At 38.6% G+C, this 24856-nt stretch overlaps 1 protein-coding gene across 1 annotated transcript in view; it reads right to left on the minus strand.

The window, feature by feature from the left end:
• The window catches only part of LOC139689986 (C3 and PZP-like alpha-2-macroglobulin domain-containing protein 8), a 224310-nt gene that overhangs the window by 104952 nt on the left and 94502 nt on the right, over nucleotides 1–24856 (minus strand). Inside the window, exon 2 of the mRNA XM_071587150.1 lies at nucleotides 17604–17810. Within this exon, the coding sequence (XP_071443251.1) occupies nucleotides 17604–17810 (207 nt within the window). The remainder of the gene's footprint in view (nucleotides 1–17603; nucleotides 17811–24856) is intronic.

The raw sequence follows: 24856 nt of genomic DNA on the forward strand, positions 1-24856 counted from the left end.
CCTTTTGCGAACCGAGAAGTAGAGAGAATACAAAGGATCCATCTTTTATTCCTACTCCGTCTCTGCCTCGCTCTCATTATTTCTTTATCTCTCCTTCTCCGATACACAAACTCCGCCTCGGCGCTTCTCTTGGGACTCTAATCTAAAGGATTTTGTCGGTTGCGAGAAAAAGAAGAGATTTTTGAGGTCAACTGAGGTGTGAATTGTAGTGTATGACGACTGCTGTGGGGAGTGTTCGTGGCGTTTTTCAAGTTTTCTTTTTAGGCTGAAGTTTCTCGGGAGACAGCGTAGTTAAGCACGTGCATATATATAGTTTTGAAGCCTGAACTCGGAAAGAATGCTTGGAGCCACCCGTGTTTTTGAGCAGGGATTGGACGCTTGTATAACGTCTTGTCACGAGCTGTTTTGCAATGAAATTTCCCTTTTTCGGACATTAAACTCAAACACGACTAATGGTAGAGTTAACTTTTACGAATCTCAGCTTTAAAGTTTCACAGTAACGCCATATAAAAGATTTAAATTTAGAAAAATGTGGGAATAAACGGTACTTAATGAGATTCGTTCCAAGAGTATCTTAAAATCAAATAATATTCTTAATAAAAATGTGATATAATGTGGTGTAATATAGTATTTTCATAGCCAGCATTCAAGGTGAAATGAACGACATTGCAGAACTTTAATATACGAAAGAAGGGTTTTCAACGTTACTTGAATGTGTAATTCTTGCTGAAACATTAAGAAAATAAAGTGTTTCCTAAAATGTGACTGTGACTAATGTTGGGTTTGCCCTGGAATTGCATTGACTCTTCAGTTCCAGATATCTTTGTTTTGTTTCATATATTTCAAATGAGAAGTAAAACGAGAAACATTTTCATTAGAAAAATCCTTGTAAAATTCATAATTTATATTGAAATATTCTTCCCAAGGACAATACGGGATAACAATTTTAGGGTTAGAGATAGCAAAAATCCCACTTAACGCCGACAGCGTCTATGGAATACTTAATTTCACTCAAATACATATATTTTGTCTAAACTCTCGTATTTTATCATTAAATCCCTTCCCGCATGACCGCATGGGAATACCATTTTGACTGTAGTATTCGGTACAATGTTGCCTGCCTTTTTTTGTTCTTTTTGTTTTCAAACTTCTTCCACCATCCTTAGTTTCTCTTTTGGCGGGGGGGGGGGGGGGCGGCCCCTCAAGCCGTCCGCAGCCTACAGTGTATCATATTCCATACCTGTGACTTTAGGGGCGTAGACCTTGAGTTGCATGTCTATGTGGCAATAGAATAGAATTTTCTCCTCTAAATTTTCAATACTCCATCATCTATCTTGTTATGATGGTGGCCTTTTCATTTTTATTCCCTTTTTTGGCATTAGAAATAACTAATTAATTAGGAGACTTAACCCTTGTTTTGAATAAAGTTTTCTCCAGCATGTACACAAATTTGCACGTTATTTGATCGATTTTTACTAAATACTTTTTCCTTTCCCCTTCCTATCCCATATCCTCCCTTTTCGCTCACTCATGTCACTCCTTGCCATATACCTTTTTGGTGGATCGCGGGGTATTTATGTCGATATTGATGTTATTTGTTTGAAGTAAAAATCAACTAAGTGATGGCGGGACTACGTCTGTTTGAGACTTTAATTCCAAAAAGTTAAAAAAATCAAAAAATCACAAGTCACAATGTATGCAACTAGTTGTAGTTCCCGCTTACAATATTATCATGTATTGATGTTTTTAATCAACCATTTCAGTTTCAGAATGAAGATGCTGAAATAAATGTTTGGGCCCTATTTAAAAGATGCATTCGTTTAATAGAAATTTATGCTGATAAATATTTCTCTAATAATATCATTTTTCAAATAATCTCCGAATTAGGTTTTATTGAAATCGTAACCTACAACTTAAATATATATATATATATGTACATGTATATTTACGCACACACATACATTAAAACACGAAAATCCGCCATATGGGGGATCGAGATGGTGCGGGGGCTAACGTACTGGCTTCCCACCCAGAGGTATCTCGATCCCTACTTGAGGTGCCTGTGGAGGGCACTTTGAGTGAGTTCGCCGTCCGTCTGATGGGACGTTAAGCTGCGGACCCCTTGGCGCCTTTCGTAAAGGGTAGTCTAATGCCGACGCCGGGTTTCTCTCCACCCTTCATCCTTTCCTATCCATCCCCTATGGCGCAAATGACCTCAGCCTTCGGTCGCCCCCCTCAAAACTAGTACTACTCCGCCGTATGGCGAACAAATACTTATTCACATGGAAATAGGTATAAAGAAAAGCGATAGGAACACTTTAATGACGAGCGCAGGAGAGGTGGGGAAGGTGAAATCGAACAGATCACAAGCGTAAAAATATTTTTTTGACCGGGAATTGAACACCAGATATTTCGACATGCCGGGCCGATACTCTAACCACTTGAGCTATCAAGGAAACGTAATTTACACTGAAATCTGCGGTGGGTTTTTGTAACCAAGTTCCCCGATTTGATAGAGCGTTGAGCCACTGACCGGTGGGTCCGAGTTCGATCCTTTAGCAAGCCTCTCTGAGCACCCGAAGATATTTTTACACATATATATATATATATATACTTATTTATATAGAAACAGATATAAGGAATAATATACATATACGGTTTATTTGGTATTAAGTAAATACTGACTTTGTCTATGTGATGGGGAGGATATAATTTGCAACTAATCCCATTGTTTCCAGAATATAAGTTTCATAATGAGTATTTTTGGAAGACAGCAGTAAAAGAGACGTAACAAAATGGTCTTTTTATCCGCTGAATTTTATATTTATCCCCACGAAACCTTTGTGACGACTTGTTTCAAGCAGTTTGAAAATAATAACCCCTGTTGCACCATATCAATTGATACTATTTTGTCTCCTCTTCTGCAAATCTTATTCTAATGTTATACCCTTAATTTTTTCTGTGAGCAATCATACTGACGAAAGCAAAAATTGGACAACATTTTCGCGGATCACCTTCGCTCTAATGAAGGGCTACGAAGATTATTTGCCAATGTGTAATACAGTTAATGGCTTGGAGAGGTTTTTTATGTGGTTTGTTATATTATCAGCTTTTCTCTCCATATCTCCTTGCATCCATTCACGCATTCACTTGTCTCCCATTGCGACTTCGGATAATGCATGGCAATCGCACACGACTCAAAGTTCCCTCTCTCGAAGTTCCTCTGCTTCAGTTCCATTGAAATGACTTCCATTTGTAAAAGACTTCCTAATTTCCTCCATCCTCTTTCCCAGCAACCCGGGAGAGAGAATTCCTTCCGACCAACCGTCATCAGGGAACAGATAGGGGTGGTGGAGAAACAATCCATCCTTCTCTTGCCCCTTCCTCCCCCAAAGTGCCTCCTTTACGCACGCCGCCACCGCGGGGACCCGTCTCCATTCCTTTCCCGGAGCTCTTCCATCTCTCCCCCTCGAATCCCTTTCGCGTCCCTTTAAAACCACACTCCTCCTTCGACGGACCATGGTAACATCTCCTCTCCGCACTCCTCCCCTCTCCCTCGCACACCTCCCCCTCTCCCCCCCACACCTCCCCATCAACCCTTCAACCGCTGCGGTTTCCGCCGTCCTCGCTACACCGTGACGAGGCGGGCCCATTCGGTGTCTCACTTCACTCGAAAGGAACACATCATCGCGAGGCGTGAGCGCTCTTCGGATTTGTGGACGGGTGTGTGCGTGGATGGGGAGGCCGAGAGGAGGTCGGGCCGCGGTGGAGGCGTGAAGGCGAAAAGCGGATCCCCACCGAACTCTTCCTCGTTCCTCCAACTACCTGCTCTCTCTCCGTCCTTTCTGTCCTCAAAAACCTAGAAACGTAGGTCGAGAAAAATAATGAAAAGTAAAATAAAGAGACCGTCAGAGCGTCGCCTGAATGGTCCCCGAAAGACGAAATTTTTTTCTCGCCATCAAATGGGCAAGGAAGTCGAGAGCCTTGCTTTTTAAGGGGGTGGGCGGCCACCTTTGCTGTGATACCCGGTTAGTTATTCTTGTGCTTCTTTAAAGTACATCCTGGAAATTTTCAACTTTCTCAGGGGCGGTTCTCAAAGGTCTATTCGTCAGTTATGAGCTTCTTTAAACCGTTTGACAATTTGATTTTTCGATGCCTCTCTTTTCCTCAACGTTTGAACTACGCTCGTTTTCCTCACCGGAGAATTTATATAGTGTACAATGGAAAATTGGAGAACCACAATCGAGTAATCGAATACCTTTTTCCTTTAATGCTACCTCAAGGCACGACATTTTATTCAATGAAACTGAATTATAAACGTCATCCAAAAGTAAATTTCCACATTTGTCGGAACCATTTTCATAAAAGGTAGTTCAGTAAGGCTCGTTTATGTATAAAATTAGCAAGCGGTATCATTTTACGTCTTTTTAATAATATACACAATGTTTATAATACACATAATATTTATATACGCAAGATAGTACCAGCGAGCAAAAATAAAAACACAGAAATCCACACAAAAGAAACTCACACGTATTCCGCATTTTCGGTGGTCAAACCACCTTTCTCAAGGAAGAGAAGGAAGGAGCCGAGGAAAATTTTATAACAGAAGGTGTTAGAAACGCTGGATGGAAGGGGAAGCTGGGGAAAGGTTTGCGAGGGGAAGAGTTGGGAGGGGAATGTTTAGAAGTGTGGGAATAATATGGAAGGTGTTTGAAGCGGAGGGGTGATGAAAATATGTGAAGATCAGGGTAATTGATGTCTAATGAAAGCGAGGTAGCCGAGACCGTAAACCTGATAAGTACTAGGTTTGAGAAGGTGGGAGGTAAAAACAAAGTTACATGTGAGGGGAAAGAGTGGGAAGAACACACCCCAGGTCACTTGTGTGTGTCTGAGAAACAGTGACTTACGTATGCCTTAATCAAAAAAAAGCAAAATTAATAAACAAAGCAAACTTTCAACCAATCGATTATTAGGGTGTGCTGAGGAGTAACAGTCATTCTTGGGAATCGTATTCACACACAGACACTCAGGTCTTGCAAGGACATTTTCCATGCCAGGGGCCCGTTGTACTCGCGCAGGAATAAAAAAAAATAACAATCAAAAAGGAAAGGCCCAGGTTCACGTTCACAATCATTCAATCACTCGGGTGTGTTAGATCTTTATGAATCGTACTGCTTAACTCGTTCAGGGTTTACAAGGATTCCTCTTATGCCAGTTACCCGTCAATCACACATATGAATACAAAATTATAAAACGTATATATGCCCGTTTTCGCTCGTTCAATCAATCACTCGGATGTGTTCGAAAACAGGGACCTTCGCGATTCACAAGTGCTCAGTTGTTTAGTTTACAAGGATTCCTCCTACGCCAGGGACCCGTCTATCACACATAAACAAATAGAACGGATGGATACATGTTCTGGCTCATTCACTGAATCACTCGGGTGTTTTCAGAATCAGGGACCTTTGCGAATCACACGTACTCACACTTACGGGGTTTACAAGGACATACCCTATGCCATTGACCCGTATTGCATTTTTACCGGAATCTCCGGTGGAAGGTATTTTGGAACTCGCAACCGTTACCCGAGCAAATATCGAGACCTCTTCAAAACGTTCTACGTAAATTCAAACCTGTTTCTGCCCAAGAAACCCAATCCCCTCCTCTCAAATCATTCAGTAAAAATTTTTATAAACATTCTTCTGTCCAGAATTTCCAACCCGCCTTTCCTCAAATCCCTAAATCTTCAACCCAACCTGTCTCCCATCGAATCTTCAGAAGGAGATTAGTCAATAATCCAAATATTATCATTATTTCTGCCGAAAAAGGTTCAATAGTCGTGGTTTTACATAGAACAGATTATATAAGAGAGGTTGACACACAACTCTCTTATACCTCTGTCTACCAGCAAACAACCAAAGACCCAAATCCCGCACTTCAGGAGGAACTCATTGAATTTCTCGCTTACAACGGGCCAATGAAGGTCCATCTCCTTCAGACATGGCCCTCCTCTCACATTCTCACCTATGCACCCCTCATTCCTATACCCTTCCGAAGATTCATAAACCTGGCAATCCCGGTCGTCCGATTTTATCCTCCCGTAACTCCTCAACGGAAAGACTCTGAATTTGTAGGCCACTACCTGCTGTCAATAGTTTACTCCCCACCGCCATTCACCAAAGAGTCATACCATTTCCTGGAAAGGCTAAAATCAATCTCCCTCCCTCTAGATACCGAGATTATCATGACCACCATAGATGCCAAATCCCTTTATACATCCTTTCCCCACTAAGAAAGTCTCTCCTCTCCCCAACACAAGTTCTCCCAACGCCCTAAGCCACACATACCTAGCACTAATTTTCTCCTTAGTCTTTACGACTTCATCCTCGCCCGTAATTCCTTCTCCTTTAACAATAATTTCTATTTCCAAAAGGGTGATGCCATGGGTAGCAGGTTCAGCCCTTCCTATGCAAACCTCTTTCTTAGTCTCGCAGAGAAAAAAATCCTGATTAAACACCCCCAGAAACCTCTATTGTGGCTCAGATATATAGATGATATTTTTCTTCTCTGGCCACATGGTACTGATTCCCTGAAAACGTTCATTTTCAACCACAATGTTTCGTCCTCTGTCTCATTTAATTCTACCGTTTCCTCCTCCCAAATCAATTTACTAGATGTAAACGTATCATTAATAGACAAAATATTTCACATTTATGTACAAAATGCAAGATAATTATGCAGACGCGCAAAGCACGAGAAAGAAAACCTGTGGCTCTTGTAGTTATATTGCTGCTCGTATGTTATTTCAAGGGCTACATCTTTTTCTAGTCATTAACGTAAGAAACTTTGATCACCTATTGTTTTAAGGCATCACTAATTTATGCTGCTTAAGTATTCCCTAAGTAATTCAAAATTGTAGTATTTACCATTCCGTATGTTATTTAAATTCTAATTGATTAACCATAGTGTGTGATCTTACTTCATTTTAACGATAAAATAGTCTCACGGTTTGTTTAACCCTTGATTTATTCAGAATGAGGTTATTTTGGAGTTATTTTTAAGAAATTTTAATTTTGAATACCTAACCGGTTCGAATCATGGATCAAGTTCGATTGTCAGTGATTTTAGACATTTCAAGCTTCACCCACGCCGTGTGGTACTGAAAAAAGCAGGTGGCACAAGGACGACCCCCCTACCTTGAAGTGTGGATTTGACACATCATATTGAGCTTAATGTTAGGTGAACTCGACATCTCATCAGCTCAATACCTTGCAAGCCGCCGCAAGGGCGTGTGGCGGGGGGTGTTAGGACACCACCCGTAATTAAGAAAGAAAAAAAACTGCATGGAAAAGCCAAAAATTCATAGATCCACAAAAAAAAACATGGTATACACTCATACAAGTACACTTGCACCTCACACCTATGCAAAAACTCAAAATACCAACTAACATACACATGCACCTACAAATATGCTTAATATTTTTACAATGTTTAATTTTGTTCCGGTTAGTAAATTTAGTGTTTTTAATAAATCTAGATTGACTTCGGTTTCTTACTATTATAATTTCTGATTGTTTGGGGAAAGAATGAGTATTTGTATCTATTTGTACTAGAATCTGTCACCTCACTTACTCTTTAACTCTGATCTCACTTACGAAACCAATTTGAGTTAGTTACTATGGTTGATGGCGGATTCAGTACATAATTAAAGTAATGATATTTACATTTTTAAAATAAAGTGGAAAATTCTTGTCTATTATATTTACTTAAACGGTATCCGAAAAAAACATCTCCAGAAGGTTATACAATGAGAAATTACAAAAAAATTATAATTTTCACTTCAAAATTGTCTCACAATACAATTATTTCAAAATTCTTTGTTAGCTGATTTATATATTTATTTTAGGAATCTACTGAATTTACGTCGGAAATATTTCTGCTGGCAGGTTGCAATAAAATGGTAGCCATGAAAAAGCACAAATATATTTCTTAGAAAGGTAATTCCTCTGAACTTAAAATTTATAGATTTTCAAATTGTTTATTTATAATAAGAAGTGGCATGAATCTTATCCATTAACTTTATATTGCTATTAAAGAAATAAATTAAAGAGAATTCATTATGAACAGAGAGGGTGATATTATTAAGTCAAGAAAATAAGACTTCACAGACAATTTTTGTTATCAGGAATGTTTTTGGATAAGGGAAGATGAGATGATGAAATAGTTGCACTATTAAAATCAGTTGACTGCCACCTTTGCTTAAACTCTGTATTAGATGAACTTATGATACTAGGGAAATGAGAGGGATAGGAAATATAATACGACTCCTTGCTAAAACGACGTTGCTAAAACTTGAAATACATAAAAACATACGCATATACTACCTAGCCTTAAGTTTTCAAACCAATGCTGGAAAAATTTGATTTCCTTGTATGCAAATGCATTTTGTTGTGATCGCAATGGAATTGCCCCAAATCTTTATCATATTTGGGATATTAAGTGCTTTAAGGTCATGGAGGAGTAGAATGGTGCATTGTGTTTTTTGAATATTAAATAATCCCTATTTAAAATCCTTCTCACGGGCACATTGCTATTTGGGCGTAAAAAATAAAGCATTTAGTTGTACAAATATGCAGGAAAAATTTATCCTATATTCTGATAAATGACTATAAAAAATATGAAAATTCATATGAATACGTTTTGTACCTTAATTAAATACATTTCATGCACAAAGGTCAAGCAACGAAGGCCAAGTATTGCTTTATCCGTATGATTGCATCCGCATACCTATCCTTTAATATTCCGTTTGCTGAAAAATCCACTGAGAGTGTAAGAACAGTTATAGTTTAATACAACCTCGAATTTTTACTCGCATCCAATTGCAATTTACCACAATTGACTTCTTACCTCAATTCCTCAATGCTAATCAGAAGAGGAATGATTGAATCTCAGTTCAATCCACGTCTAAACAATTTTACGGATTAGATAAACTAAAAAAAAGACTATGTAGAGTGATTAGTTTTAAAGTATTCAATACCTAAGTGAGGAGCAGCGTGACCTACTGGTATAAGAATTTCCGTTCCGTAATTTGTAGTAGAAATTGCTTTAAAAAATAACTGGTTCCATCGGGAAATTCTTCGTGCGGTACCACCGGCGTACAGAAAGGTATACACCGGGGGAGTTGGGGGCGGAATGCGAGGACTTGGTGGCAGGGAGGTGGGGCGGTCTCGGTGAGGACCGAAGCTGCAGGAGTTGGGTTGAGGCATTGCTTCTGGGTCTTGTAATGAAATTGGCCTCAACGTCGAAGGAAGTGGCGAGATGGCGTTCGCCACCCCTCAACGGGCGGGCATCCTCGTGGCTTGGCCGTGACCCATATCCTCGGTCCCAACTGCTTCGTCCACCGTTCATCCCCTCCACCGTTCCCCTCGCCACACGTCCTGTGCTCACTCCTCTTCAGCCACCTCACGATGTCCACCCGAGCTGAGAAGCTCTCTCCCTTTCTCCGTCATACAGAATTTCTTGCTCGCCCTTCGAGCTATTTCAATTTCGTTCCATCGAAGAATTGTGCTTTTCCTATTCCCCCACCTGTCTCATCTACTCATCGTCGCCTCATGACTTAGCCTTCTTCTCCATTACTACCCTTGGCATGAGTTTTAACAAAATTTGCCTCTTCCAGTACCTGTCCAGGTACCTATTTTCCCTCCATTCGCGTTTGGATTTGTTAAATTTTCCGATTTTCACGCTTATTTTTTGCTTTTTGCGAAATGAGCACTATTCTTAATAATAACCTATTCAAAAGGTTTTCCGAGGAAAAAGTTAACTACAAGGAAGTCCATATTCCTGGAAAATGCTTTGTTCTTTTATTTGTGGCTTTCCTTGCGAGAGGAATATTAACTTTTGTTTTATGGTATAAAATTGATAATGGGATTATTCCATGTTTTCCTTCGATTATTTTTCGTTTTAGTTTGTGCTCTGCCGAGCATTTATTTAAATTAGGCAAAAAGGTATTTGATGCATGAATGGAGAACACTCTCGTGTATGGCAAGTAGAAGTATTTATTGTTATGTGAGTATATATATATATATATATGTATATATATATAATTGTATAAAAAAGATGTATGTATATATATATATGTACATATATATATGTATATATATATATATATATATATATATATATATATACATGTGTGTATATATATATGTATACATGGAAATAGATATAAGGGAAAGTGATAGGAACACATATAAAGAGCGAAATGAATATAAATATATATATGTATATATGTATGTATGTATATGTATACATATGTATGTGTATGTATGTATATATATATATATATATATATATATATATATATATATATATATATATATATATATATATATAAGCTCTGTGATTTTTCGGGTACCAGATCTTCCTGGGAAACCATAACTGTAGTTTTGAAAATATTGTTTGCATGTGATGTGGACGGCATTTTGTATGTGATGTGGAAGTTTGTTTGTATGTGATGTGGAAGTGTCATTATGTAAAAATATTTTGTCTCTTATCTGTTTTTATGTGTTCGTATGTAATTTTCGTTTTTAGTAGTTATCTTTGACCTAACCTGACCGTTGCCACCAGGAAATTTGCCTAATTGCAACGTAATTGTGTAAAATAAAATAAATAAATAAAATAACCGGCACAGGGAAAGGAACTGGCCCCCCTACCCTGATGTGTGAATTACACTCGCCGTCGGGCTTAGTACTGGGTGAACTCTACCATCACCTACTAAACCGACCTTCGGGTCGATTACTGTGTAAATGGTTATATATACACACACACGCACACACGCACACACACACGCACACACACACGCACACACGCACACACACGCACACACACACACGCGCGCGCACACACACACATGCACATTTACTCATAGAAAAATACATACTATCCCGCTATTTTCAGTTTTCCTGAAATGAAATTTCATTTTAAAATGAATCAATGCTGCTGAAATTCAGATCAATATGTATCAGTTTTCGTTCACAATTACGATTTACACCACACCACCGTCCCTTTACAGATGGTAAATATGTACATCTAACTGTAACTGTGTTCCTAACAACTACTATGTATTATTATCAACATTCATTATACATCACTGGCTATTTTAATTTTCGAATACCTTTGGGACGGTGATAAAATTGATATTGATGCATTATAATGCCTTCATAGTGATACTGGCACCAGACATACCGCTGGCGGCGTCGAGCGATTTAATTCATGGTTAGCCCCACTTCCCCCATCTACAGCCTACACCCACAACAGTGCACAGCAATATCATTCGATGCTATTGGCGTGAATCTTGGCAAAAATTGGTTAACATAGTTTCATTCTAAAATACGATATGGTAAAATATATTATACCTTTTCAATAAATAATTATATATCCTATGCCTCACGTAATATGCCGAATATTTCTTATATCCAGCATAATAGAATACACAATTTTGAAATTTCCCACTAGAGTTTTAAAATTGATATAACCATGGTTTAGATAACTAGTGTTATTCGTACACTTTGGGTTGTGAGAGTAGGCCCATAGTATTTGCATTTCTCATCAAGCTACAAAGAGAATCAATATGCTAAGAAAACTGAACTTCCTTTTCTCTTCCAGGCAAGATGTGCGGACCTACTCCGCGTTCGTTTCCACTCATTCTAGTTAGCTCCTTATCCAACTTTTCTTTCCGTCCCTTTCTGATCTTTTTTGGACTTCCTCTTCCTCTTCGCGTTCACCCATTGTACAAGAACGAAGTCCTTGCTGGTCGAGATGGTAAGAAAATTCAGTTTTCTTATTATTTCTGTCTTCTTCCTCTTCTCTTTCAATGCACATTTATTTTATGTGTCAAATTTTTTAAAAATTTATTTTAATTTTTATATGTTTTTTAGGAAGTGCGTTTATAGTCACAGCAAAAAGTGTAGAAAAGATCTGTAGACATTTCTCCTCTTCTTGAAAACTCATTCCACTCTTTCATTCGCACGAAGTTTTTGTATACGAGAAACATTCGTCATACTCAATAGCATAAGTCAGAGTGTAATTACTTTCTTAATAGCACCATAGCAACGTTGCGGACATCATGGTTGGTCCCCAAGAGGCGGAAGAAAAACACGCTACTTCTCGTACAGCCAGTAATTTTGAAAACAAACTTGTCTCATTTTAGACCAATAGGGTTGATGCATCACTTCGAAACTTCGATATTGCTCATATTGGCGCGATGACTGTACTCACCAACATCGAATCACAAACGAATGGAAAAGCTGTTGTTTCCATGCTAACACGAGAAAGACGCAAGTGGAGGAGCCGCAGCGCTATAAACCGCAGCGAACGCAGAGAAAATCCCCTAGAAGTTCTTTCAATGCTAATAATTGATTCCCTAATGATTTAATTAAAATAGTTTGATAACAATATATAATTTATTTGCTTGTATTGTATCACACTATAAGCCAATGATGGCCATTATTCCCACTTATGGCGTCAAATGACATTGGCGTGTAGTGTTCAAGTAGGAGTTGGTGGTGGGGAGGTGAATGAGGACCGGGGCGCAACCCGCTCTACGTCGACCGCGGCATTCCACGCGGCGTTATCTCTATGGAGACCGCGTTCGTAAGAATTAATGAAGTTTTCATCTCAGGGGACTTTTGAAATGAGCTATTTACCATTGAGATGATTGTGTCATCTAGCAATTGTATGTATACCTTATTCCAACTGTCGTTTGATCCATGACACACAGCTAAGGTTGGTCTCACAGCTAAAAGACTGAAAATTGTGCGTTTTCTTGCCATATTGATCATTTTATGCGCCCGAATTCTATTTTAATTCAAATTTACAAAGATGAGCACCGCTTAAATGCACAAGTTGATCTGGAAACTTAAGCGGAATAGAGCGTGGAATGGAAGTGGCGATTGGCTTCAGAGTAATCAGTGGTAAAATAGAAGACGAACTGAAAGGCCAAGACGAGCAAGATATTAATGACTATGAAAAGTACAGAAGAAGAATCCTTTAGCAATAATTTATTTGACGGAAAAACAAATAAAAATCTCACCACCAAAGAGAGTGATTCCAGAGTTCCTTTGGAATAAATGTATTCACGACACCATTTTCAGATCATATTGTTTTCATGATTAGATGCGATAAGTAGAGTTACCGTTTTCTACCATTCCATAATTTATTTAACACCTAAAAGACATTCATTTTCATTAATTTTTATGCACTGTTATTTTTTTATGGCTAATTTTTTTATCTCCTCTTACAAATTCGTATGGGGTCTTGCTAGTCTTCCTCTCTATAGTTATGTATGCCCTTCGCCATAATACAACAAATTTTAAGAGATTAAGAATCAAAGCATCCAGTTTTGAAATTTACCAAATAGAAGGTCAAATTGACGGCAAAAGCCTAAATATGAAATAAAACGAAACGAAATAGACAATACGAAAAAAAATTAAAGAGAAACTATATAAACGCTTAAAAAAGAATCTTTTGGTGAAATATTTTCAGCGTGAAAAATATTCAAGGCTAAATACTGTACTTTTTATTAGTTTAGAATAGGTTTTGAAAAAGTGTGTGAATGGATCGGAAACTTTATGAACCCATGTGAAATAGAAGACATTCAAAAGGTATGAGACGTGCGTTACGTTTCAACGTTGGATTAAACTGCGAGTAACGTTTATTATCAATTATAATATACATTTTTTTTATAAATAGAATCGGGAAAAGTTTCGTAAAAATAGATTTATTAATATATACTCTAAATTCTAAAAAGTACATCCCTTGAGCATCGACACACTTTTGCCAGCGACTTTTCCACAACTCGAAGGCTCCCTGGTTGGTGGATCGCGGAAAATCCTGTAGGGCACGCGTACAAGCTTATTAGGATCCCATAGTGGAGTCCTTTGAGGGAGGATTTCACTTTTGGGAATAGTAAATAGTATGCTGGTGGCAAGTCTGGACTGTAAAGGGGTTGGGGAATCATCGTGATACCGTTGCAGAAGGTCTTCGTAAGGCGACACTCGACTCCGCTGTTGGTCGTCCCTTTGGGGCGAGTTTTTGCGCAGGTATTTCGTATTGGCAAGTTTTCAGTGACAATGTTGTTCACTGTCCTATTATCAATGCTACTACGATCTGTGCAGACTTAACCGACGTCTGAATTCAGCACTTCACCCCCACGCGAATAAAAAATAGTTACCGATACTTTTTATACAAACCTTGCATTAATTTGATCAATACATGTAATTGGCTTTATAATGGATATTTTTAATGTTTTCAGTATTTAAACACCCTTAATTCTCTATAATGTCTTTTGGCATTCACAACTATGTATCCAAGCGATGAGATTGTCCACATACCCTTATTTCGGGGGAAGCTGCCGGTGGTGCTGGAATGGAACCCTCCCTAGACCCTGAGCATATGAATTTCGTATTCCATGAGACACAGATGTATGCTAACCTATGCAAACAACCATTTTTAGTTGCATATTCTAATTTCATTAACCTTCCTGTGTATAATGACTAGCACGGAGAATGACTCGGGGAGTTCATTGGGTAATTATTTCTTCAAAAATTTCAGCTTATTAAACCGAGAGCCCGCATAAACTTCAAAGAAAAGTTCCTCGCCTTATATAATGGTGTTGTATAGAATGAGAGTTGAAAAGAAAGAAAACCTTCAGTGGTAGCTGAGGCAGCCGTAGCTGTTATAAGTTCACATGTTAATTTCATTTGTACGAGAAAACGAAAAGTGGATAACCTTCCTTTTTATTCTTTTAACTTAGTCAACTGTCCCGCATCATAGTAAGGGCCAAAAGGAAACTCGTTCCATATTTCGACGCAGTAAAAAGTTTGGAAATTACTTCTTAGAAGAATAAACCAGATTCCTGGGCTCACGGTTCAAATTGAAGCAGCTATTGCCAGCTTCAAAGGTAAAATAGGTGATGGAAACTCTCCTCTCATATCAGTCGTAATCCGCGTTTGGACACCTGAATCAATTTAGAGGTCAACACAATAGTCGTTATTTAGTTAGTGTGAACGCTATTGCTTTAGAAAAAATCGCTTGTAAGGTAAAATATGAAAGTATGTGGAATTTCGACTGTTCAACATGGCCCTAATATCGCCTTTTCGAAAACTAGATAGAACGCTATAACGCGCTGGGGGAATGGACGTTAACTTAAGGATCGTAAAGTTTACAATAGTTGAACTGAGATAGTTAGTGTAAGTTAACCTTAACCGTCATGACCTATTAAACCGTTAAAATTTTACAGCGAACAAAATTAATTATATACTTATTGTTCTGTATTTCAACTATGAAGAGAATTTCTCATTCAGGGGCTAATGGCAGTTCTGACCCAATTTTAAACAAAAATTCACCCACTATCTATTCATTAAAAATTATTTAGCAAAAAAATGGTTATTTAAATAACGACATAGAGTCAATGACCTTATTTAATACAATGAAAAAATAGATAGAATTAAGACCTCAATCGATGAATTTTGTTATGTGTGAGTTGATGATTATTCCTAACTTCAAAAATCGTAAATTCGTAGACTTCGGTTTTTTGTAGTTGATAACAATTAAAATATATGCGCTTACCACAATATGCTCACGCTAACTTGTTCACACATTCCTGAAATCATTGATATATTCCACTCCGATAATGTAAAATTTGGAAATGTTCCTCAAGATTACTTAATAGCGATTAATATTTGATCACGAAGGAGCATTAAAAGTAGGTGGCTGGATAAAATGATTTTGGCTCAATTGTTAATATACTATATGAATTCGACGTTCATAAAAATAGTTCGAGAGCTCAATGCAGTTCTTAAAGAATGCACTTTTACCTTTATATTCTTATTCCACTCTCTGCCGAGAATTTTATATATATATATATATATATATATATATATATATATATATATATATATATATATATATATACATACACACACACACACATATACAGTCAGTCATTCAATAAGCCCTTGAAAAACAAACTTGGTCAATTTTTCTAAATAATCTCCTTTTAGCCAGATACACTTTTTTCCAGCGTTTCCCTAAATTTTTACACCGTCCTAAAAGTGGGATTTCGGAAGGTTTTCAAAATCGGCATACGTTTTGGCGTTGACCTCGTTCGACGTAAACCGTTTTCCACCGACACATTTTGTCAAGTTTGGAAATAAAAAGGGTCACTGTGGACCAAATATAATGAATACGGTGTATTTTTACAATAATTCGAACTTAAATTCCATAGTTTTGCTTTAGAAACTGCGCCGTTTTGCACCCGTACATTTTCTTGATGGGAGAGAATTTAGTTTGCCAAATGAGGATGCTTTTTCTGAATTTGTTTGCTCAATAAGTGCTATAAAGGCATAATAATCTCCATTAATCGTTTGTAACTTTCAGGTAATCGATTTAAATGTTTCCACCTGCATCCCAGAAAACCGTGGTCATCACCTTGTTGGCTAATTTTACCGTCTTCACCTTCTTTGGCACCGGATTGCCTTTAGAAACTCACACTTTTGACTGTTTCTTTGTCTCTTGAGTGAGAGTCTCTTATTATATCCATGTACCTTCCACAGCTATGCATTGCTGGAGAAACTTATTAGAATTGTAACGGACAATCACCAAATCAGCCTCCAAATTTAACACACGATTGCGTTTACTATCCGTCTTCCCGCCACACATCTTACCAAGATTTTTTCACACCCAATTATTCGGGAAAAATTTAAAATTGTAATATATTTTGATAGATCTGTAGCCTCAACAATTTTGAGAGTTTTGATTTATCTTTCACTCGAAGCGGTATCGTGTACTTTTACAATAATTCCAGAGGAATCACTTCCAATGGACGTTTCAAACAATGTTCATCATTTGCTGAGGAATGGCCACATTTAAACTTCTTTACCCAATTTTAATCAGTCGCAAACTCGGTAGCATTTGTACCATGTACTTCATCCAACTCAGCTTTGATCTCTTTTAGTTTTACACACACTGTTCTGTATGTTATTAACTTTAATGGCAATGCCATTGTGTAACAAGAATTAGAGATAACTTTAGGAACAGAATAATTAAAGTGAGTCAGGAAACCTCTGATTGCAATTTTTTCGTTAAAAGTTTTAACTATTTACTTAGGTTTAATTCTATCCAAATGAAAATGTTGATACTTTCCACTTTTCAAAATGTTTTATAAATCATGAAGTTAAGTTGAACGGCCGTTAATACTTAAAAAGCCATAATTATCTGTAAAATTATTGATCATTGGATTTGAAAGAGATGTACATTTGTTAAAGGATTTAATAATTTTGAATTTCTCCCTCATGTAATGAGATGGTGTTTTCCCTGAGCCGGTGTCCTTCCTTTGAAGCAGAAATCATTTAATTCAATTTTTGCCCACATTACGAAGTAATACTCTTTTTATTTGATTCCTGACGTCTCTCAAAACATTTAAACTTCCTATGTCTATATTCAGATGGATTATACCCACCCACCGGTAATTGATGAATTATCTTAATCTTTATTAGGAGGGATACATGCTTACTAGGATACAAATAACAGAATGGACTTACTTGTTTCTCCAGGTTTGTAATAGTTCTTTGCTGGGCGTACGATGACGTCGCGAACTCGACCGACCAATCGCAACTTGGAAATACTCTCAAGAGTGCAGTTCGTTGGTTTCTTAGCCGCTTCGGCGCTGCAGTCGGCGCGCACGTGTAGGATACACCATTGACCCGGGTGCGAGTCCGCTGGGATGGGAAGAGTAATGATCCCATTTCCTGAAAGAAGAAGGTTTATGCATGTGAAATGTACTTAATGTACTTCATTAGGTGATTTGGCTGCTATTACTTCAGAGACATAGTATCCGATATACATTTATTCGCAAACTATTTGAATGCATTAGTTAAAGAATGGGAGCTCATCAAGTTAGATGTTTCGTGTGATGAATAAAAATCAAAGGCTGTAATGTTTCCAATAACTAATGGGGAGCAACAGGTGTTTTACAGCAATGCTTTTCTTACTTACAGACGTAGTGACGGTTATATCTCAAGCAGAAGTTCAGGGTTAGTTAATTAATACATTTGACTTTCTCAAAAATGATCGTAGCATTCCAATACGGATGAAAATTAAGTATTATAGGGCTATATGTTCAAATTGGAATGAGGATATATACTATATACGAAAAACGTGGTATTTGTTATGTCGGTCTGTAGTTACACATTGGATTCAAGAAAGAGTGGGCATATTTTTTTCCCCGGAAATCCATTTGTTACGCACAAACGTATAAATCTCTCGCTTCCCGCCTCAGACTTTAATCTTCCCGCGTCGCAAAAACACGGGCACACAGTGGAACCTTTAGAGCCTTAAGTCATGTGGCAAGATTAGAGGGCTTTCAGTTATTTCCCTTTTTTTAGAAGGGGAGGCTCGCGTCAGGTGTTGCCCCTTCGCTCTTTCATCGCTCCTCCGTTTTGGGCAAGAATTTGTCGTCATGGCAAGGTCACGCCGCTGGCACACTGCGTCGATGTAAATACAGAAGAACTGGGGGTGCAATATAGAATGCGTGGATTTGCATTTTGCCACTACGGGGGCGGACATCGTTAACGGAATATAAGGGGTGATTTAAAAAAAACAGCTGTTTAACTAATACAAGGCTTTCCGTCTTAATGATACGTTCTACCGTACCAATAACATAACATAAAAAGCCATCCGACGACTACGTTTTAATGATAAAATGAATACGATACCCAAATTTCACTCAAGAAATGGCCTTTTCGATTAAACGGAGACTTAGTGATTATCTTTTAGGTGTTGCTTTGGCAAGTTGTCGACGTAGTTGCTTAGTGGTTTGAGCGCTTGCCTACTGAATGGAGTACACCGATTATTCTGTGACGTATCTGGACGCCTTCCAAACCCAAGAAAATCCGTGTTGTGAGATTTTATGGCTGCCAAAACTTTCTGGGAAACCACGCGCGCAGGTGGCGCAAAAAGGCCATAGGCCGTACTACCCGGAATTTGTGAATTTCACACGCCTTTCGGGTTAGTGCCAGATGGACACTACTCGCACTTGTGAAGCCGACGTCCAGGTTAAAGGCTTGGCTGTTAAATTTTGCTACTATCGAAAGTAGAGACTTTGCTCTGGATAAATGAAACTAAAGGATATGAGTTTTATGAGTGGTGAAACATACACAATAAAGCAATTCACGAAATTTGTGATGCATTAAGATATCAGTCCAGTAAATTCTAAGGGACAAAAACATGTATATCCAAATCTGAATCTTTCTTATTTTCTGTTAATTTGGTGCATTTTTCTTCGCAATCGCGGTCTCCGAGTACTTTTCAATGAACACGGAAAACTGCGATGGGTCGCGGTAGTCCAGTGGGTAGAGCGTTGGCTGCTGACCGGAGGGTCCCGGTTTCAATTCCCGGGCAATGCACTCTGGGCACCGGCAGCTCCACCCAAGCTAAAGTGATTTTTCGGGTACCAGGTCTTCCTGGGAAGCCATAACCGGCACAGGGAAAGGAACTGGCCCCCCTACCCTGATGTGTGAATTTTCACACGCCGTATAGGGCTTAGTACTGGGTGAACTCTACCATCACCTACTAAACCGACCTTCGGGTTGATTACTGTGTTTATGGTTTTTTTAACGTTGGAAAAAGAAGAAATCTTGACGTCTGAACGCATAATAAAGGAGACATCTGGACGCATAATAAAGATTACGAGAGAAGGATGTATAATCTGAAGAACCAGCTATTAAAACAATCAATATAAGGCCATTCTATTTTTTTCATACTTTCCTTTATGATAAACTGCTTACTGGCTGGTATACTAGCTACTAGTCTTGCAGTAAATATTTAGTTTACTTCTTACCCTCAAATTTAAAAATTTAAATAAAGGTTTAAAATATATCTTAGGGTACTTAAAAGTAAAGAAAACTAATCTAAATAGATAAAATTACGAGTACTTGATTTGCAAATCGTTACAAGCTATTTTGGCATGCCTTAGCCTCTCGGCGTGAATTAAAATGATTTTATAAAATCATTATCCTTTGCTCCTTGAGATAAAAATCAAGTGTTTATATAAAGCATACAAGCTTATATCTATGATCATTAAATTGCTTTAACTTTCTCTACAAGGTGATAGTATCCTCTACTGGATGATAGTTCCTTGAATGTGTATTGCGTGGTTTCATTATTTGGTAACCTCTAAGGAATGTTCAAGCGCCCAGTGGTTCACCAACACTACGACTTTGCGCACCCCAATCCATTACTACTTAGTTCACCTCGCCTGTTTAAGAGTTGACATTAGCTACAATGAAGGGTTCACTGTCCTCATTATCTTAATTTACCACACGTTCCTTTAGTACTTTATTGGGCCAGGTGTTAATTAATTGTACATTTATTAGTTAAATGCGCCTTATCTGAGAAATAAACCGCAGCCCTGCTTGCGCAGAAATTTGAATCCTCTTATTCACCGCTTCGACGCGTCAACCAAAGTCCTTCTTTGATTTTCCTCTATTTCGGAAAGGAAGGGGAAAAGGAAAAAAAATCCACGTCGCGTCGGCGACCGGAGGTGGGGATCGGCATAGGCACGACGGGAGCCGCAGCGGGGACAGAGTTGAAAGAAGACAAATCTCAATTTCCACTCTTTCCTCGGGGGCCGGGAATATTGGAGGAGGAGTTGGAAAGAAAGGGAAGAGAGGTGGGGACGAGAGGGACGGCAGGAGGTTAAATAAAAGAGAAAAAAAAGGCGGAGAAGGAATAAAAATCTTTTCATCGCCCGAGTCCTCGTCAATCCCTGGAAGTGGAAGTAGCTGCCCCTTTGATATTCCAAGCAGTCTCCCAGCCACCTTGTTCCGGTTATCGAGAATTGTCGGATTCGGGAGGAAAAGAGAGAGAGGGGGGAGGGTGGAGACGCATACCACTCAACACCCACGCCCAGGGAACACACGCTCCTCACAGCTACTGCTCCCCTATGCGGCATAGTTGCCTGCTGCTCATTGAGTGGTAGGTGGAGAGTGATGGCGGGGGGGTAGTCAGGAAAGAAAGGGGGAAGATGGGGTGGGAGAGCGTTTCCAGAGCGGCACATCACGGCGTCCTACCAGTAGGGAGGGGCGATGGGATATAAATGGAAACACGTTAAATTAATTACTACAGATGCGTAGGGGTGATATCGTAAAATATATGTTCAATTTTCAATGGGGTTCTGGATCGATAGGTATGGGAGGAAAAGCGAGTTTAACCTCAATCTCTGTTCCCGTGAACCTTTCTCGTGCCTGTCAAAATATACTTTGAGGATTTAATTGGCAACATGGGGAAAGCGAGCGAAAAATTGTGAAATAATGTGGGCGTTTTAAAATTGCTAAATTATAAAACGTGTTCTGATTTTGGGACTTAAATTGGTATTGTCGAACGTTTGCAAATAATAACTACTTTTGTCGACGTTGGTCAAATTAACAATTGGAGATTTTGTTTTTTAATGCATATATTAAGAATAAAAAGGGAGATGTTAAACAAAAGTATTGGTAGTACCTACTATGTATCCTGCGGGAGATTGGTCAAAGAGAAAAACGGAGGACGTAAAGAAAGAGAAACTGTATAGAAAAAGAACAATGGATGCAAAAAATAACAGTCACCTCCATAAGAGGAGGTGAGAGAAAGAGAGAGAGAGAGAGACTGCGGGGAAGGAGGTGGGCGAAATCTCCTTAGGTAGCCATGGCAACTGGGGACTCAGGGGATTAATGTGTCGGGCGAACTTTTTGAAGCGAAGCTCATAGGAGGCCTAAGTGAAATTCGGATTAATCCGCAAAACTTGAGGGCGCGAACAGAAAAGCAGGGGGTCGCCAGGATTGGCTAAGCGGGGCTGAGCGCGAGTGGGGGCCTTGGGAGCCCAAGGGGCGGGCGTTGGGGGTGCAAGTGGCGGAGCGACCATGAGAGGAGGAGAGGGAGAGGAGACTACCGCTGCCTGGGAGATGGGGAGGGTGAGTGCGTGTCTTTGGCAAGCCGAAGTGGGAGGGATAATGGAGAGGGGTGTAGAGGGAGGGAGGGGGAGAGGTGAAAGGGATGAAAAGGAGTCCTTCTGGGGACCGAGAATGGAAAACAAGTCAATGTGGAAAATGAAAACAGGAAGTCCAGAATAAAAGGGAGAGGGATGGGTATGAGTTGGGGATATCGTAAGGGAGTGAAAGGGAAGGGCGGGACAGGAGCCGGCCGAATCATACACGAGGTTATGGACGGTGAAAAATAAATAAGTGGATAAAATGAGGAAATAAGCGGGTGCACATAACTACAATTTTTTTATTTTTGCAAAATCCAACCGGGAACACGATGGGAAGCGACGAAAACATACAAGAGGTCTATCAAACCCGGAAAAATAAAAGGGGAAGACGAAGCGAGGGAAGACTTACGGTGAGGATTACATTGTAGCTACACACAACTTTGGGGTGAAGTTTGTAAGAAAAAGGAATTGGGGGCGAGACCGGAGAATTAAAAACTGGTGAAAAGATTCGAGTTGAATGATAGATTAGGGATGAGCTCATCTAGTGGAAAGAACTACAGAAGGGTGGGGTATAATGTAACAGCGAGTGTTCTTTCGCGCAGGAATAGAAAAATGTAAGTTGTGGACACGTTGTGGTATGGAAATGAGGCTTAATGGCAAAACTCATAATTTTGGAGACCCTGTTTTTGGAGCTTCCGCTTTGCAATGTAAATTAAAAGAAGCAAATTAAAAACTTTGTAGGGATCGAGATAATGCAGTGGCTATCAGACTGTATTCCCACCCAGAGCGTCCGGGTTCAAGTCCCGGCGGTGTTGAATATTTTTCAATGGTATGTAGATCCCTACTTGAGGTGCTATGTGGAGGGCACTTTGAGTCGGGTGGGACGCTAAGATGAGGACCGCTTGGCTCCTTTCGTAAAGAGCAGGCTAATGCCGACGCCGGGTTTCTCTCCCCCCTTCATCCTTTCCTGTCCATCCCCTATGGCGCAAACCTCAGCTGTCGGGCGCCTCCCCTAAACACTACTACTAAAAACCTTGTGTCCAAAAAAATACCAATGATTTCATACGGAAAGAGTATCGTATCACTACTGAATGCAAAGAATGTTTTAGAAATAAATTCAGCTGCTTTATTTTAAAAAATTGATTTTATATTTGTATTAATCAAGTTAAATGCCAGCGGAGACACATTTCGATTGGTAACTGTCGTTAAAAAAATTATCTTAGCCTTGTAATCAACAAAATTATGGTTGATTTTTAAACTGGACCACTGATAATTTGAATGCTATGGTTTTCTCAACATTTTTCTGACCGTAGGCTCCACCCAACTGCCGACAATGATGCAAATTTATCTGATATTTGGCATAATTTCGGTGTATCATAATTTTATTACACTCCTAATTGATTCCATGAAAAGAAAATTTGATCCCATTACTTGGAATACTTACTTACATTGAATCCCATTACTAACCTACTGTATACAATACTGCAACATAGGCTTTTTGGAGAGTATATACGCCTAATTTAGGAATTTGATTACGAACAGCAAAAGAGGGAGAAATTCATGCCAGGACACTATTGTTCTTATATGTCAAATTCAATCACTGTCATCTAGTTTGATATATGAATGCTCCATATTTGGATGAATAGTTCTAAGTGTGCAAAAACCTAAGGTTGAGAGGTATACTAATACGCACAATTATATTTAACAATTATATATTAATAGAGATAATTAAATTTCTACAATTTTCATACATTTTTTATTACTCTGATCATTACGGAAGCTTAAATTAGAATTAGTTTAAATCCAGGAAAATATTATAACCTGATGAGGGTAAAAAAGAAACTTTAAACTTCCACAATAAAGATTTAATATTTCACGACCATGGTTTCGATTCTGCGCATAATTATGAGGTGATGAGAATGAAATAATATCGAATCTTTATTGTGGAAGTGTAAAAGTTTCTTTTTACCCTCATCATGAAGGAATTACACAAAGTTAAACCTGAAACTGTTATTTTAATATTATAGCCTGTTGATGAGTCACTCAAATTATGTAGAAATCTGTCAACACTCAGTATATTTATGAGCATTATAAAGTCGGGAAATATTTTCGGTAGATATGTTCCGATTGCCCTTACGGGAGAATAAAGGTTCCATATAGCTTCCATCAGATATATGTAATTTTTCAGGTCAGTGTCTCTTGCAAACTCTAAAATATATGCTCAGGTTTTCGACTGGTATCCGCACTGTTATGCACCGGAACAGATCTAATTCTCGCTTCTTCTATCCATGAGAAATTTTATGTTCCAAAGAGAAAATTTTGTAATTTATGGACTAAAAATAATTCTACGTGGTTCATGTTTATTCCCTCATTTTCCTTTACCAAGAACTATTTTATTAAATGAAATTGTCACTTTTTTAGACTAAGTTTTCCGCCACCACGTATACACATTTTCATATCTTTTGTAGGTAGTAAATGTCTTTTCCCTTACTCTTCCCTAACCATGCCAGCTGGTACTTGCAATCTCAGCACGATTTTTTGGCGGTTCGCGGGGTATTATATAGATGTAGACTTTTTGAGGAAGTAATATTTCCGGAAGAATTCTTTAGATTGTTGTAAGTTTTCATCCTCAAAAATGGAAAGACAAACCATATGTGAGGATAATAGAACAATCGGTATGATTGTATTTGCATTTAATGTGATACTTATGATCATCGATAAAAGAATGTAGAGAAAGGCAAATTATTAGGTAAGGGATGACATATTAAATTCATGGAACGGAAAGATGGAGTACAATCAGAAATCTGTTTGTTTCGTAAATATCGACAA

This window comes from Hetaerina americana, unplaced genomic scaffold (assembly GCF_022747635.1).
Source record: "Hetaerina americana unplaced genomic scaffold, ioHetAmer1.1.p SCAF_3, whole genome shotgun sequence".
In the NCBI taxonomy this organism is placed as follows: domain Eukaryota; kingdom Metazoa; phylum Arthropoda; class Insecta; order Odonata; family Calopterygidae; genus Hetaerina; species Hetaerina americana.